A 17,192-nucleotide genomic window follows, 5' to 3' on the forward strand; every position below is an offset into this window, starting at 1 on the left:
CGACTTGGAAACCGCGGCGATCCCCAACGCTGACACCCGACCGGAGCTCCGACTTAGACAATAGTTTCTCTTTACCCTGGGATAGAATGTCGCGCATAATTACAAACACGACACCCAGACGCGCACGCGCAAATGACTCATATTAAAGTTATCTTGCTAATTTGACCCATTCTCGCTCCCCACCGTCAGGCCAATCACAATTAGTTCAAATGCTTCCCAAAAAAGAGGCTTCAAATTCTCAACTGCAGGTTCCTGTCAACCCCGCCCCCAAACAAAACAAATGGCACGTACATAGCCTCTGCTGGCTTTATGCTAATGTGCCATTGGCAAACACAGTTAGCGTCTGCGCGGCGGTATTGTTACCCTAGCAGCAGCACAGCTAGACAGATAATGTAACAATACTCCGAGGCATATATTCTTTATCATCTGCAATAATAGTCTGGCCAGCCCGTGAAGCCAAGGGAGGAGCTGCGCCTCCTGTAACGTACACTTCATATACTGCCCCCGAATAGCCAAAGCGTACACATCCCCGCCTCTTGAAGCGCTTTCAAGCGATGACGACATGCCGCCGGGCCTGCCAGCGGAGCAAGCTAAGGACAAACAGATTTAGATGAGAAGGTCGCCGTGCCTTCCGATTCATCCGTACGACATGATCGTTGGGCTGCCTGCTCAGCATGATGCAGCAGGCTGAGAATGTGCACCGCAAAATACACAACGGGGGGGGGGGGGGGGGAGACGTTGAATAGTTTTGTATTGACAATTAGAACCATTCTCTATTCTGCTAACTTGGTGGACCCGCGCCTCAGATAAGCTGCGAAAAATCTGCCGTGTCACCACCCGCTTTTTTTTTTTTTGTTCCCCCTCCCCTGCAACACAACTTGTGAACTGTCCATACACTGGCTTCGTTTTGTCGACCACGCGTCAACGGGGAATGACTGGATTTCCGCTGACATTCTGGAGGTGTTGCGTGCACTGCGAACGAGATGCTTTCTTTTTTTCTGTTGTTACGTGTCGCGTGTTACTTGTCGGAGGCTGTCGTGCGCCTCCAGAAAATCTGCCCGGAGGGGGAAAAAAAAAAAAAGACATGATGTTGTTTATTTAGGATGCGTTTGCCTCCTGCTCGTATTCTGATGAAGTGTGGAAAGGCTCAGAGGGAGGATGGAGTTCTCTCAACTTTTATTGAAGCGTGGAATAGAATGATGAGGGCCAGTAAAAAAGAAAAAAAAAAGAAAAAGATATTGAGTTGGAAAAAGCACATTGACTTTTTTTTAATATAGGTATGATTTAAAACACAGTTCAGTGTGAGATGGAAGTTTTTTTTGAATTGCGCGGCTGTAAAAAATGAGCACGAAGGAAGAGCGAAGGGGGCTGTGTGATGGTGGCTGGGTCAAACCGATGCATTATGGGTAACGGGTGTCTTGCCCCCCATAACTCAATGAGCTACACATTGCTTTATTGACATTACATTACGGTCTTGGTAGTTCAATATATCCTAAGTGTTGAAATCAATAAATAATAGTGTGATTGCCATTTCAATGTCAAATTCATGGTGATTAAATTTTTTCTTCTTCTTTTTTTTCCCTTATTGCCCAGCCAGGTCTGCGTTCGTGATGGTGTGGTATGGCAGGAATGTCACACATCGCAACCCGCAGACGCAGCAGCCACGCCGGCGACCACACAGCCCCGAGTTTACGGTCACTTGACACGCGGATTATCAGGCTTTGGGGAACGCGTGTACGCACACACACACACACACACACACACACTCACACTACCTTTTTATTCGGGGTGGGAATTGCACCGTAAGGCATGGTACGATATTATGAACCCCGGTTCATCGCAGGCATGCCCACTCGCAATAGGTAAAAATTGACAATGAATTGGGGGTTTCCACTTCCAATTAACCGCTAATTAATTGCACGTATTGTATCTCTTCTCAATGGATGATAAATGGACATTTTTCTTTTTTTTCTGTTGACAGGCATAAAGGACGTCCTTCCTGCTCTGTTGGAAAATGTTCTTCTGGAGTTGCGTTATCCGCTTGCGTGCCCCCCCCCCCCCCCCCCCCGGTAAGAGGCACAAATGGCGCGCATGCGTCTCCAGCATCACTTGTAGGCATGAGTCAACAATTTGCAATGCAGCTGGCGCTCCGATTCAAAGGGGGAAAAGCGCTTGGACTGAAGCCACGTCCACTCACTCCAGCCGAGGGTTTTTTGCTTTGCCGTGACTTTGGAGGCCCCCTCAGCGCCCTGAAAATTTGCGGTGTCCCCCCCGCACCCCACTCATTTATCAGCAAGAATTCATCTCGGGTGCCGAGGAGCGCGGAGAGCGTTTTCATTAAAAGGGGTGGGGGGAGTCATCAATAACCGAAATGATAACAGCGGGTCCGTCCCGCTGCTGCTACACGCTTTGCATCAGACCCGGCAATAATAGCCCACGTCTCAGCGGCTGTCAGATTTATGAGCTGGCAAAGAAAACATTTTCAGATGCATTTTTGGCACTTGTGGGAAAGGCGGCAGCGTCATTTATCCAGACGCACTCAGAGAGAGGGTGGGGGGGCGGGGGGGGAAGTTGAATAGCTTTTCATAGTAAAGGCAGTGCATGTATCGACGACTGGAGTTGTTCACTTCACACTTTGACTTGTCTGTGAAGCGTTCACTGCGACAACTTCACAAAATTCTACCGCAAGCAAGCGTGTCTTCATTTCCCAAATTCGGTTACAAGAATGCAAACCAATCTTTCTCTCTCTCTCCCCGTGTATTTGTGTGTGTGTGTGTGTGTGTTTATTTGCAGTCCCCACCAACCAAAACAAAAAACATTTTGTGTTAGTGTTTTTGAGTAAAGGAAAAAAAAAACAATTCAATTCAAAAGGCTTCAGAATTGTGAAGAATTTGGTGAAAAAATGTGAACGTTTTGTCACTGTTTCCGAGAAAAAGCTTGGCATTTTATGAGAAAAGTGGGGAGTTTTATGAGAGCAAGCTCCCTGTAAATGTTTTACAAATCACGACACGCTCATCAGCACTGTCATCTTCACCACAATCATTCCTCAAAATGACAAATCATATCATGGATTTTCTCCCCCCCCCCCGTCTTATTTTTTTTCTTTTTTGTCCGACTCATACGCCTGTCGGTATGACGGAAAGAAGTCTGTGATAAAACAGATTAGTGCTCTAAACGTTTTGGACGGAACAGCGTGTGAGCCACTGCCAATTTTCTTCCCTGCAATTCTCGCAGGCCTTTCCTAATATCGGCGTTCACGTCTTGTCGGATGTTCTTCGTGTGAGAACGACAATCGCGTGACTTTTATTTCACGGTGCGAGAGACGCCTTTTGGAATGGATAGCGAGAAGAGTTTGAGAGTGTGTTGAAAAATAGAGGAGTAAAACAAAAACAAGGCTACGGTCAAACGCTACTTGAGCTGTTTTTGTGTTGATTTTATCCATGCGTTCATTTTCGCATCATGACTCTTGTTTCCAGAAAGTTCACGGATGAGCTGGAGCCGATGCTGGTCGGCTGACACCGAGCGAGAGGCGCCAAACAGACGTATCGCCTGTCGACCACGCGGCCGGAGGAAACCAGAGCGCCTGCAGAAAGCCCGCCCGCGCAAGCAAGGTGAGAACATGTCACCTGTCAAGTGCGAATCGCTTAAGTTGACTTAAGTCAACGGAAATCGTTGACGACCCCGTCTAATGCCATGAGCCAGCTCCAATAGCAGATTACATTTATCGGACAAATGAGCTCGTGTGAACGCGGTCGCAAAAATATAAATGTCACGAGATTCGGGACGTTTCCAGGCGGGACGCCACACGCCATTGAGGCTGACACCAAGCGGGGCTGTCATATCGCCATCTGCACATCAGACTGTCTTTACTTTTCCAAAGGAGGCTCGCATGCATGCAACGACGACAACAACTAAATGCACCCTCATGTGGCCCGCCCTCCCCCCTTCTTGCCCAACCCCAATACATTCTCTATGCCCTCCCCACCCCGCTTTCAGGGCATAAATTGCAGCCATATGTCGCAGGAGAGAGTTCAAACACACACCTTGAGAACCGGCTATTATCCATAATTGGCTTCAAAGTCGAGTTGGAACAATCAGCCAGGGAGGGAGAAGCTTGAAACCGAAAGACAGAAGACATTCAAACGTTGATCTCTCAATGTGCTTTTTGCTTTCCGATACACATGTTTGGCCCCCTTTTCCCTGCAGTCTGTCGTCTGAATTTGAGAAAAGATTGATTGCCTTCCAAGGGTAAATCTGTCCCAGCCTCTGTTTCCCGTCCACTTCCCACAGCGCCGCGCACCCCCCTGGCCCCGAGCAGCCCTTCACTGTCTCCCATGTCTCACCCCCGTCTGGCATCTTTGCCCTTTGCACCGCGCCTCGCTACGAGCTCGCCATCACGTCTGGACACTTTGCCGCCCCCACGCCGTTTTGGCAAAAGTGCAGATTTGCGCTGCACAAAAAAAGTGACCACATCCACTCCCTTGTCTTCATTCCCCAGCCGGTATCTTTTCTCTGAGAATTTGTTTGTCAGGCCGCGTAACAAACCGCTTCCATCTGGCCGCGCGCCGTGAAATGAAGAAAACATCTGACAGTCAGACCGAAAGGAAGTGCGCTTTTCTCCTCGCCCTTAACCTTTAACCGATAGAGGAAGATGCACTAAGTCAAGGTGTCAGCATGTGGCCGCCAAACTCGAAACGCGGAGCGCCGCTTTGACCGTGTTGCTCATTTACACAACCACTTAACAGGGTAATGAATAATCAGTTCACTTGTTTGCCATTCACCAAGAACTGACAATACGGAATTCCAAGTCTATGTCAAGGCTCACACCGAGCAACCAGAAGTGCACGAATGATCAAACATGCCGCCATTTTGCGCTAATTGACGCCAAAGACGCAAGCGTAGCGACGGCCTCGTGCCGCAAAGCTAATTGCGAAATGATCCCTGGCTTCCCCTGAACTCGTCGTGAACCCGCTCGCAGTGTCCCAAACGGCGACCCCCCGCGTGGAAGCAACCCTCCGTCGTCCTCCTGGGGAAAATTGTTGGGTACGAATTGTCCGGAGCCGGTCCGGAGACTGCGCGAGGGGCCAGATTGCTGCTATTAGCGTACGACTCTCCTGATGTGTTTTCTTTGGCTGCCAGACTCATTTCTGGGCTTAAGTGAGGGCCGTGCTGCGTCACACAAATCGAGAAAAGAAAAGGGAGAGGCGGCGCGAGCTAGCAAAAGCGGACTGCACTCACGTCAGCGTGCGCAGTCGGCATATAACGCTACGTCAAATCGAGACAGAGGTGGATGAAGCGGTCAGTGGTCACGCGAGGAATTTCGGCACAGGGTTGCGAACGCGCTCTGGCCCAGCCGAGGTTGCGCCCTCACGCGCCTCCCGATGCCGCAAAGTCTTTTGGAGAGCGGGTGTCACTTGTCAGATGGGAGATAAAGCATATCGGCTTTGCAACGACCTGCATTTTGTCTGAGGCGCGGGCGCTTTGAGCCAAAGGCTTCTTGGATCCCGAGATAAAGCTTTGTTTTGGAAGAGCCGGCGAGTCCAAATGGACTGTTTAAGAAATGCGTCTGCGATAGATGTGCGTGCAATTTGCTCGTCCCAACTTTGTTCTATTTATATCACTCGGGTCTTTTTCTTGCGGAATTTGCAGAGAAAGGCTTTGGCTAGGTTTGACTTAAGATGTTTGGAGTCAGTCATGGGATGAGCACAGGAGGCGAACGTCACACTTTTTGATATGATGTCACACGGTAAAATGTCGTCTATAGGTTAGAATAAAAATGTGTGGGTCCCGTTTGGAGTTGGCTGTGCCAGCATTCCTCCAGACCAAAGCGTCCTGGCTGTGAATTCTCACATAACTCAACAAGTCCATTAGCGACGTGACGGTAAACCCGATCCAGTTTGTGTTGGCCCGGCCGTGTCGTTCACATGGCCAGAATGAAAAACAAAATCTAAGCCCGAAGGCATTAAGGCGCTATCACACGCTAATTTTGGCGCATTTCATGAAATCCCAACGCCTGGACTCGAGTCTGGGACATTGCTCGGGCTCTTTCAGGACATTTAATCCAGGCTGAAGGCGATGGCCTGTGACACTAATGACCAGCCACCCAGCGACTAGGACCACCACTTTGAGAATGGCGATGGCGAGTCAGGGTACCGTTTTGTGTTGCCGTGAATCTGACGAAATATGGAAATGATTTTGTTTTTTTGCCCCCCGCCCGTACATCCCTGAGGTTGCGCTGCATGTTTTTTTTGCCTAGCCAGATGAATTCCACGCCTGAGGACTTGCACAACTCAATCAGCTACGTATCAGTAACATGCATCCGAAGCAGCCCCTCGACTCCGCTCGCAAGCCAAAACTTCAGGGTTAGTTTAGCAACCGTCTGCTTTTTTTTCCTTCGTCTTCTTCTTCTCCTCCTCCTCCTCCTCCTCCTCCATTGTTTCGAGCAGATCTGCGCTTAATCAGTGGATGTGCTTCCAGGGGTGTTTTATGACGAAACTGCCTGCTCGGTGGCGGCTCGCCCACGAGAAAATGAGGACATTGTGTCCTGAACCCGCGATGGGCCTCACGCGAGGCACAGGCCTCGGATGAGTTGCAGATTCAGTGTAAATCTGTTTTGACTCCATCACGAGAGCCTTTTTTCTTTTTTGGCCAAAGATATTTTCGCAGTGGCCGTCATCGATAATTTCGGGTTTTGAGTTGGCGAAAAGGTCAACACTGATGAATATCGGATATCAATGGCGGGCGGCGAGAGATTCCTCTTTTCAAGCTCATTTGCGGTCCACAAAACAGCCCTGAAACATGGAGCCAATAAGGCGCCTTGTAGCTCAACCCGTTTTGAAAACACACAAATGAGTACGCGAGCGCAGCTGAAACTCAAGTGGCCCCGTTTGACTGAACTGATTTACCACCTAAAAAGTGGATCTCTGTTCATCGATTAATTGCGGCGACGCAGAGTGACGGTGTCATTCCAGGCTACCAGCAGGCGTGCCGAGAATGCTTTTCATTACTGTATGTTGTTGCTTTTTTTTTGACACAAAGGCAGTAGTGGCTCCCCCCCCCCCCCTTCGTACACCACCTGTTATAGATTACAATTCTTTCTCGCTAGCGCTTTGGTTGGCTTTATTCAATAAGCTTGCGATGTTGACATGAACCGAGACACGCGTTTGAGTCACTACTGTACTGCATGCACAATGCAAAATGTAAAAAAAAAAAAAAAGGCCGATACTGTAAACTCCCAATATGTTAACAAGCGTTGCGCTTCTAAATCTGATGCGGTATTATTGTAATAACCACTTGTTCGGCTTCTCGAGACAACGTTAGGGGAACTCTCTTACAAGCTGAAAACTAAAACTAACTGAAACGGCGTCTCCGTTTGTTCAGCTAGCTAACACGAACTATCAATGTAGCGAAAGTCTTCTTTGTTGCGGTTAATATCACACGAGAGCTCGTTTGAGAACATTATTTGGTGATTTTTTTTTTCCTCGCACTTGACAAATACTCCGTGTCTGAAAAAAAATAAAACCAATACTAAAACCGATGAAATCTGAAAAAATATAAACGTACGAGAAAAACGAATTTAAAAAACCCACTAAGTCCAATTGACTTGCCTTCATGGTTTCTTTTTCTGAGTCCATGAGCGCTAATCATTTTCAGGGTTGCCAAGTAATTATGTAAACGCTAAGAGGCCAGCACTAACGCTAATGCTCTTGCACCCCGCGCGTAATCGAATCCAGCACACCAACGTATTGTCTCTGATAACACGCCTCCGTTTGCCGTCTTATCTAATGGGCCGAGTACGTCGGGACGGCGCTAATTTGCTTTTATGTCAGCGGGCCCGTAAGCGAGCGCGTCGGTTTCCGTAAGTTGGTCATCCATTCCCCCTGAGCTCCTTGGAGAAGTCTCGCAGGACAGGAAGCGGTTCCATCAATCACCGCGGGGACAGCTCGTCCTCCTCCCAGGGCGCCGCGGCCCTCTCGGCGCAGCTGCCGCTCAGAGAGGGCCTGCTTCCCATTTTCATTCCGATCTGTCCGCGGGCGCACGCACTCGCACGCGCACAGCTGAGCCTTCGTCAACAAGGCAATTAGATGACTGCGGTCGAGACTCCAAACCAGATTTACCTTCAAGTCACTTGATGGATGTGAGGCAGGGAAAGAACGGTGGCCAGGATGCTGCGTGCGTGCGTGCGTGCCTGCCTGCCCGCATGTGTGTGTTTGGGATCGACTTTTTATTTCAGTTGTTTTTGCCCTTCACAAATTCCTACATCAGACAAAGATAATGGTGATAAAACGCGCCAAGTAATCGGTACATTTTTTTTTAACACTAGCACGCTAGAGCATCGATTTTTATTTTCTATTTATTGATTCATTTATTTTTTCAATCATAAAAACCCCCCAAAAACAGCAATGTTCGTATTCTACTATATAAAAAATTGAAAAATTGGATGCTAGTAAAACCCGTTGCAAGTGAAGGGCGCAAATGAATCCTCGCACAGAGTCAAACAAATACCGTTGTGGTTGGTGGTGCACCGCTGACTGAAAGGCATTCCTTGCACGGTTTTCGCCGAATAATTCCCAAGTAGTCTCCCTCCAGGTTTATCGTGACATCATGTGAATGCCTCACTCAACTTTTTCACACGCTGATAAGAGACTCGAGAAGCGTTCGAAGCAGCAGCCGCAAACTTACGAAGGGCGCCGTGACAAAGTATTTGCCCGCTTCTCAAATTCAGACTTTTTTTTTTTTTTCGCAGGTTTCCCGCTTTCAACGACAAAGTAGCGACAACTGAAATCGAGCATTTCTGTGGCGGTAAGTCGTCTCGCTCCTCCTTGCAGATTTGCTTTAATTCAGCAACACTGGAGGGCTTTCGAGCACGAATGACCTTTTTAGCAGCATTCCAATCGAATTCAAGTCTGCGCTTTGACGAGGCCACTTCAGAAGCTTCTTTTTTAGTTCCGTTTTTTTTTTTTTCTGAATTCTTGACAGTGTGTCGAAATGTCGTCATCCTCCTCTTGCGGTGTACTTGTGCACGAAATTGTTTCAAGAGTAAGGACAAAGATCATTCGTTGATCATTCGTTGTACTTGGACCTGAAGCCCGATAGCAAGGATCCCGCATGATTTCTCAAACGGCTTTCGAAAAGCTCGACAAGAAAGACGCCGTCGTTCTACGGGTGCTCAAACCGCTTTCCGTCCAGAAATCGATCTCGTGTGACGCAAGCCCCCGGAATGTTTGTCTGTCCAATCATGGCAAAATCTCGTCGTTGACGCCACCGCGAGTGAATACTTTTAACACGGCGTCGGGAATGAAGCTCATCCTTTCTTATTTGGGCCAGGAAGTTCCCTTTCACTTTCGCGGTTCCTTTTCGGGGAACCGTAAAGTTGATGCTCGCATGAAAAACTGATTGAAAAAATGTGTTTTGCTCCCAGCTCGGGAAGGGAAAGCCGCCTTTCCCCGCCAAGTATCTTTCGCTACGATAATATCCGTGCACACGCGTGGTAAATGTCTTTCATAACCCTCAACTTCCTGCGTCGAGCGCGTCGCCGTGGAAGTGGGTCAATATTTATTCACGGTTGGCCCGGGACGGGAATGGCTTCGCCAGACGTTGTTTTCTGAGCGCAGGAGTTTGCGTTTTGGGAGAATGCGGAAGACGCGTTGCGGCTCACTGGATTTCTCGCTCGTTTGAAGGCTCGCGTTGGGCTTTGCCCTCCTTTTAATTGACCGCAGGTCAGCGCAATGACCTCACGGTTATAATCGGGAATGTAAAAGTACGTAAATTAGACGGATTCTCCGAACTGGGCCTCGATGTTGTCCCCCCCCCCAACGGGATGTTTTTTATGTTAGTTGCAAGTTGAGGGAAAAGTCTAGACATCTGGAAGCGATCTTCACCGAAAGGGTGTAATGAGATTGCGGGGAGGCTGGAGATGCGCGATTATTTCCCGCCTTCAAGCCACCTGGGGCGACCCAACTATTGAGCCAGCACTTAGCTGAGCATTTAACACATTTCATCTGCCCAGATTCTCGTTTGACTCCTCGAGCCCAAAAAAACTAACAAACAAAAAAAAAAAAAACCCAAAGAGCTTAATTTAGTCTCCAGCAGCCAGGTCGGAAGTGTGAGAAGCTCTTGTCTCCTCTTTCTTGTGATATTTTGGTATCAAGCGCACCTGAAATTAAAGTCTGCCAATGATCTCATGTGGCAGTTTATCTTTCAAGCTGACAGCCCGCATGTTACAACTAACAACATCCATAAAGATCTTCCAGTAACAGGAATTAAATATAGCCTCAAGGGATCCAATGAGAGGGGGTGTTTTTTTTTTTTTTTTTGCACTTTGCAAACTCATCAAAATTCCACAAATTAGTCACAGGAAGACGAGGCTGAGTTTCGATGGGAGTGGGGCCTCCCAGGAGTGAGCTCAGCGGGGGCGCGCGCATCATTAGAAGTCATAGCGCCTCTTTAAATGTCTCATAAAGGTGAAAGATTGAGGGGCCGCGCTCATTAACCTTTTAGCTCGGCATCGGAGGCTCTTTTCGCTTCTCGGAGAAACAAGCGCGAGAATGGAAACATACATTCGGTTCGTGGCGGACTCTAGACGTGTCCATCGGCATGCGTGTGAGCTTGATCGTGTAGCACGGGTCAGTTTGGAGTTAACCCGCAAAGCTGATGAGCAGAGGCTCGAAAATGGAGGAGTGGGTGGAGGTTGCGCAACGCAGAGAGGAGCTTTTTTGCAGCATCAGTCAGTTGCCCCCACCTAGTGGGCAAGCGCTCGTCGTACGGCTAAAAATCATTCGGAGCGAGAGGCCTCCCATTCAGCAAACTTGAAGGATGACAGGCGTGCGGCACCGTGCATTCGGAGTCTGAAATTGAACCAAAATTTAGGTTCTCAAATTAAAAAAAAAAAAAAAAAAGGAGACGGCTTTTAAAAAAAAATGAATTGACTTTCTGACGCAATACTTTTTTTTTTTTGCGCTCAACAAATAATACCCCATGTGTTAAAAATATATATACTAACATTAAACCAAGCTAAACTAAAATGAAGCATTTCCTCAAAAATAAAAATGAACAAACCGGCACTAAATTAAAGCTAAATGAATTGAGGGGGGGGGTCAAAATGAATTAAAAACGAACTCATGAGAAACGAATTCAAACTAACTGAATTATTGTAAAAAAATCCCAAACTAGAACAACCCCGCTCCTCATTTCTTTTTTTAAATTCCTCTACGCGCGTCCGATTTTCCAATGTCTCTGCAGCATGCGTGACTCAAACGAGACGATAAAAATATGCTGTCAAAAAAAACCCTAAAGTCTATTTCTTTATCCAGGAATGACGAATGTTTTTAATGTCTGCGGTCTATTTCTCATTGACGGCACAAAATACAAAGACAAGCTATGCACACCACTAACTAGAAGAGACGCACAATCGAGTCGAAGGGGCTTCGGCGTGCAAACATCTAGAGATCGCACTTCATGATCTCTCTGAGGCAGATGGTGGCATAGCATGAGGAGTCCAGGTCAAAGTTCAAGGTGAGCGTGAGCGATTCATCGCGCTCGGCGTCCTCCGTCGTCGCCTTGAAGTGTCCTTTGCTATTTCCGCCGCCGTTTCCCGTCTCCCGCGCTCCTTCCTCGCAGGTCTGGAGCTGGTAGCTGAGGTTGCACAGGTTGGCCAATAAGGGGCGGTAGCAGCCCGGCAGGTTCAGCTTGAGGCCGCCCACTCGGAAGCGGCAGTTGTCCAGGCCGTCTCTGGCGAGTCTCTCCCGGTACCAGGCGCCCGTGGCGTTCTCGGGGTACCTCACCGTGTTTCCCGGCATGGGCAGCAGCACCTGACGACGCGACTCAACGTTTGAGCTTGAAATCCGACGTGCAAAATGCTCCCTCGGCGCCATACCTGAGCGAGGGCGTAGGCTCCCTGTCGCTCTTCTGCTTGCGTCACCACGTGGATCTGAGAAAAGGCAACAGAGCCACTCGTTCAGAGGCCATTCCCCTCTCGTTGGCGTCGGCATTGTCGATTTTTACCCGAGCCGCCCCGCATTCTCCGCAGTCGTCCGTTTGCTCCGCTTCTTGCCGCGTCCACACCAGGTCCCCCGTTCGGACCTGGTGACCCAATGTAGCCAACCTGTGCGCCACCGCCTCGTTCCAAACTCTGCATTGTTATAAAAAGCAGATGGGAGTCATAGAAGACCCCGCCGGCCACGCGTGAGAGTGTTTTTTTCTTGCGGCTGACCTGCTGCAGTAGGCGTGCGGATAGAAAACTCTCATGCCGTGCGGCAGGCTGAGCCAGGCTTTGGCGCAGCCCTCCGGGCCGGTGCCGTAGCGGTTCAGGGCGCGGAGCATGAGCCGCTCCCTGGCTTTGGAAGCGGGCATTAATGCCAAGGACTCCTTCGCGTTATCTGGAGGGAGGAGGAAAAAAAAGAAAAGTTTCAATTTGACTATTTACAACCCCCAAATAAAACCGCACTATTAAAAAGTATTTCCCAGGAAGCAAATTTGAGATCACTGATTTGAGTTTTTTTTTTTTTTTTTTTTTCTTCAGCATTGGCAGGAAGTGAGTGAGGCGGCGTTGACGCACCAGTCTGGAGGAAGTGTCTCTTGGCTTGGCTGGGAGGATCGTCGCCGTCCTCGGGACTGAAGAACAAACGGACGGCGTTCACCTGAGCGCGAGACGGCGACGTACGTTGAGTTACGAAATGGCCCAGAATTCGAGCCTCACTTAAAACCGTCAAAAGCCAAAGCATTTTAAAAAATGACAGGTTTTTACAGATGGGCGGCCAGGGAGGGCTTGAGTCAGACAAATTTGTGCGTATGATTCAAAAGTGAAAATTGAACTCCAAGCAAACCGCAGCAATACTCACCATGTCTTCTTTGAGTAAAGCCAGTCCTACCAAGTCAGACCGAACGCTTTGGCCCGTTCCGAACCTCTGCGGCCCGTAGTAGTTGACAAAACCTCGGACCTGAACCAAACAAAAAGCGCAACCCCCCCACCCCATCTGCGATCAAGTCAAAGCAGGCGGAGCGTAGGTAGGAGCAAAGGTACTACCTGAACATTCCGCAGCGCTTCCTCCACCAGGCCGGCAAGGCGACGTCGCGTCTCGGCGCCGGAGTGCGCCTCGCTGCTGCCGTGCGACTTCAGATCGCGCACCACCAGGTCAAAGTGGTTTCCCCGCAGTCGTCCCAGCTTCAGCGGCTCGGCCGCCGGGCGGATGTGTGAAAGACGCATCCCTCGCTTCTCCAACTCCCCGCGCTTTTCCATCAACCTAGTGTGAAAAGATTTTTGTTTGTTTGGTTTTTTTTGTCAGTGCGTTGGGTGTCGGAAGCATCCCTCGGAGAACTCTACTCCCCGTTGTTACCGTTGAGGCGAGACCTTCTTGACCACCATGGATTGGTAGGTGAGTGCTCGCTTGTCCTTGATGCCGGCGTAGGTGAAGTCTGACGGCAGGACGCCGAGTGTTGTCGCCATGTAACTGATGGCCTCCAGAGTCTCCAGGTTTTCCTTACACAGAGTGAACGCTGGAAGAAAGACCCCGGTGAGGAACCGAAGCAACACATTTTTGCGGCGTTCGCTCACCTGTGTAGACGTCCTCCTCCCTGCGCTCCTCGGCGCTCCTCTTCTTGGGTCTGCCGCGCTCCCTGAGTCGCACCGAGATGGCTGTCCTCTCCTGTTGGTTGAAGCTCTTGGTCTCCACCAGCTTCCCAAAGCGGCGGTTGAGGAAGTGGTGCACGGCCGTGCGGTGCTCCTTGTTGTCGTCGGGGTGGAACGTGTAGGACGAGTCCTGCACTTTGGCGTCGATGAACCGGAAGAAGTCTTCCGCCTCCTCCTCTGTGACCAGCTGGGAAAGCTCCCTGTAGTCCGGGTCCTCCCTCACCCTGATCTCGGGCTGGATGGTGACGGTCATCAGGAAGGGGAAGCGGTGTCGGACGGCCCGGTGGACGTTGGCTCGCTGGTACTTGTCGGTGAAGGATCCTAGGGAGAGCTCCTTGTGGCCCGACTCCTCACCTTCCTCCGCCTCGTCTCGGAGACTCACCACAAACTGCTCCAGCTGTTCGCTCACCCCCTGACCCAAGACCATGCTCAGGTCTAAGCTGTCAGGGCTCGATATGGTCAAATCGAACCTGCAGTCGGCTGCGAAATCGCCATCCTCCAAACCCTGGTGGTTCTGATCCCGCTTACGGCTCCCACTGCTCCTGTCCGTGGACTGAGGAGCCTGCGTGGCCGCTCCTGTATTCACCTGCCGTCCATCGGTGTCTATTTCCGTCACCACAAAGTCTCGGATGAACTTTTTAATGTTTCCAAGAAACCCCTCGTGGTTTGAGATGAAGCACGCGGGCACACTAGCGGCATCGCCGTCCTGCTTCATCGTCATTGTAATCTGGACAAATAACCCGCAGCGAAAATCAACGGACGTAAACTGTCGATCGGGAGGCGTTTTGGCCGCAGAGGTTACGAAGCTATTAGGAACAGACGCCCCATATTTGACACAAAAGACTGCTCCGCGACGTAGCGGACAATAGTTCCAATCCAGTCAAACAACAGAGAGCAAAACACTTGGCGATCAATAGGTACCGAATAACAAGGTTGTGAAAAAAACGCGCCCCCTGCCCCGAAAAAATGTAAATTCAGTGAGCAGCGTGTTTTCGAGTAGCCCGCTGGTGGCACGTAAACAAAACAACACAGCACGCTCAAACCTCTGCTTCTGGGGCACGTGACGTGTCACGTGACTGCATTTTCTTAAAGGGACCGTCGCGCGTGCTAAACGTTTCACTCCGATTAAAAACAAAGAAAGGTGAATTATAAAGCAGTTGCCGAAGGAATGCAAGGAAGGACTCAAAAGAAGACAGAAACATAAGCTTGGGCAAATATGACGCATGAGTATAAAACTACGGTTCTGATTTGAGGCACTCGGTGTACGTAGTACTGTACGTGCACGTCTTTTGGCTTTATTGCCCCTTATAAAAGCACTATTACACTCTCGACCCATCTCGTTACAAGAGCACTTACTGAGGTTTACCCATCAGAAGGAAGACGAAACAGCACCAACAAGCATGGCATTGTTTGACTTTATTCATACACGGTGAACATCCCTGGTGCTTTCTACCGCCTTTATTACCGATTTGTCTTACTGTTTATTGTGCATGTTAAATTGCTCCATGTACAGCACTTTGTATGCAGCGATGGCTGTTTGAAAGTGCTCTATACTGTTGACTTGACATCTGTGTACGATACAGTAAATTGCAATAAGGTGCTAATGCCATCTTGTGCGCAAACGCCTGCATTACAATTCTTTTTTTTTCCTGCCTTTTGCGATATCTCACCCAATGATCTTTTTCAACAATGTTATCCAACTTTTCTTTATTACATAAATCACAAATGATTCAAACAAATCTGCTCGAAAGGCCTTTGACCCCCCCCCCCCCCAAAAAATACCCAAACAATGAAACAAGCTTAACATCATGCTAGATTCAGTCAAGATTGGCTATGCAGTGATTTGCGACTGTTTATCTTTTTGTCACTATTCATTTTCTATTGCGTTGCAACCCTAACCCGGTTGCCAGTCAACTGCAGGGCGCACCGAAGAACAATTTTGAGTCTTCAACAAACCCAACATATGTATGTTTTTGGAATGTGGAACTAAGGAACAAGAAAAAAAACATGCAAGCTCCAAAAAGGAAGGTGGACATTTCAACCCTGACTGTCAATGCTTTGGTAAATTGTTGATGTCCGGCAACTCTCAGAAGACCTCCAAGTCTCCTGAGCTGTACACCACGGGCGTCTCCTCCGTACCCACGGCGTGCTCTTCCTCCTGGCCCTCCTCTTCCTCCTTTGCGGCCTCTTCCAGTGACTCCAAAGCCTCGTTAGTATCGCTGGCAAAAGTCTCCCTGGAGACATCGTCGTGTTCCTGCAGGTTGAGAGTGCTAATGGCCTGCTTCATCTTCTTGGCCACCAAGTGCCGCCTCCTCTTTTGGGCCGCCTTTTTGCTCTTCTGATCCTTCTGACTCTCATCAAAAAAGATCTCTCTTATCTGGGCCCGGGAGATGCTGGGCGTGTTCTTCAAAAGGTTGAGGTACACCCCGCCGGGCGTGCGGCGCCGGCTGCCGTCCATGGTGTAGACGCCACCCTTTTCCTCCAGCGTGGCTGTCTCGCCGAGCAGTTCTATGGCCTTTCTTGTCCCGACGACCTTCACAACACGTTCTATCAGGTCTTTTTTGGGCTCTTGCAGCCTATACACGATCTCATCCACGACTTTATCCTCGGTGTCATCTTCAGTGATCTCATAGCGGCCTTTAATGTCCATCTCGGCTAAAGGACCGAGTCTCTCTTTCACTGGTCTTTTCCTCTTCGCGTCTCCTCCTGTTCTCTCCTCTGACCCGTGGCCCCTCATGTAGTCATCCAACTGGTCATCCAACATTTTCACCTCCCCTTCATCTTGTTGCCGTTTCTCCATCTGCCTCTCCTTCTCCATGATCTTATGAGCAAGGACGTAGTTGTAGGTCTCCACGTTTCTGTCAGACATGCAAATCTCACCCTCCATGCCAAAGAGGCACAGTTCTGCAGCGACAGCATCCTGGCACTGCTCTTGCACAACAGAGCCCCAAATGTTGTTCACCTTGCGGCCACTGAGTGCGCATGCGTCGCGGTTCGACGCCGGCCGGGCAATGGCTCCGGGTGCTTGGCGAATGTTGGATACTTTTTGGCGTTTGCGGCGCCAGGAGGTACATTCCTCATCGGACGAGTCCGGGTCGCTGTCGCTGGACTCCGCCGGCCTAACGAAGTTTCTATATGCAGTTGCAGGTGGAGAAGTGTGATCGCTCAAGGCTGTATGTTGCAAAGGTTGGGCTGGCGGCGCCGCTGAGGCAGTTTTCATCTCAGACTCTGACTCCGAACCAGAAATCTCCCCATCTTCCAGATCGCCGTCCATATCTGAAAGCCACAACAAAGACGAGAGTCGTGAACGACATGCGGTGGCACCGTCGATTTTTGGTTACACGAGCACAACTCTTGGAGTTTGTTTCTATTACAGAATAGACACACACGAATTACCTGAAAATGGTCGATCACAACTAATACGTACACTTGCGATTCAGATGTGCGCCACTGCGCCAGACTAGCTTAGCCGCTTAACTATTGCGGTAACGTTACCAAACTTAACATCCTAGCTAAGGAAAATTGGCGCTATATTAAAGCATCACTTCCGCCGTCGTTCCTGCAA

The 17,192-nt window shown here is 49.5% G+C and overlaps 2 protein-coding genes and 1 long non-coding RNA gene across 3 annotated transcripts; 1 reads left to right on the forward strand and 2 right to left on the reverse strand.

The window, feature by feature from the left end:
- Positions 1-3,326: 3,326 nt before the first annotated feature.
- LOC147186344 (uncharacterized) lies at positions 3,327-15,257 on the forward strand. Its single transcript, XR_015099170.1, has 4 exons — positions 3,327-3,611; positions 8,747-8,802; positions 12,521-12,657; positions 13,284-15,257. It is a non-coding gene; the product is annotated as an uncharacterized LOC147186344 (long non-coding RNA).
- Positions 11,286-14,348, reverse strand: pus7l (pseudouridine synthase 7 like). The gene is made up of 9 exons (XM_086102920.1): positions 13,553-14,348; positions 13,335-13,494; positions 13,025-13,241; positions 12,840-12,938; positions 12,557-12,638; positions 12,212-12,377; positions 12,004-12,130; positions 11,876-11,929; positions 11,286-11,810 (listed from the first exon to the last, which is right to left on the reverse strand). The coding sequence occupies exons 1-9, from the start codon at positions 14,346-14,348 to the stop codon at positions 11,442-11,444; spliced, it is 2,070 nt and encodes a 689-aa protein (XP_085959046.1). The 3' UTR covers positions 11,286-11,441.
- A 62-nt stretch (positions 15,258-15,319) lies between the features above and the next one.
- phax (phosphorylated adaptor for RNA export) lies at positions 15,320-16,901 on the reverse strand. Its single transcript, XM_086102923.1, has one exon. The coding sequence runs from the start codon at positions 16,899-16,901 to the stop codon at positions 15,714-15,716; it is 1,188 nt and encodes a 395-aa protein (XP_085959049.1). The 3' UTR covers positions 15,320-15,713.
- Between the last annotated feature and the right edge of the window lie 291 nt (positions 16,902-17,192).

This window comes from Hippocampus guttulatus, chromosome 22, assembly GCF_054856545.1.
Source record: "Hippocampus guttulatus isolate MCC_2025c chromosome 22, RoL_Hgut_1.0, whole genome shotgun sequence".
NCBI lineage: Eukaryota > Metazoa > Chordata > Actinopteri > Syngnathiformes > Syngnathidae > Hippocampus > Hippocampus guttulatus.

Coding starts and splice junctions, on each gene's coding strand:
- pus7l (XM_086102920.1), bottom strand. CDS start 14,348: ATGACGATGAAGCAGGACGGCGATGCCGCTAGTGTGCCCGCGTGCTTC. Junction 13,242..13,334: donor AAGAAGGTCTCGCCTCAACG/GTAACAACGGGG, acceptor TTTTCACACTAG/GTTGATGGAAAAGCGCGGGG. Junction 12,639..12,839: donor CTTTACTCAAAGAAGACATG/GTGAGTATTGCT, acceptor TCTCGCGCTCAG/GTGAACGCCGTCCGTTTGTT.
- phax (XM_086102923.1), bottom strand. CDS start 16,901: ATGGACGGCGATCTGGAAGATGGGGAGATTTCTGGTTCGGAGTCAGAG.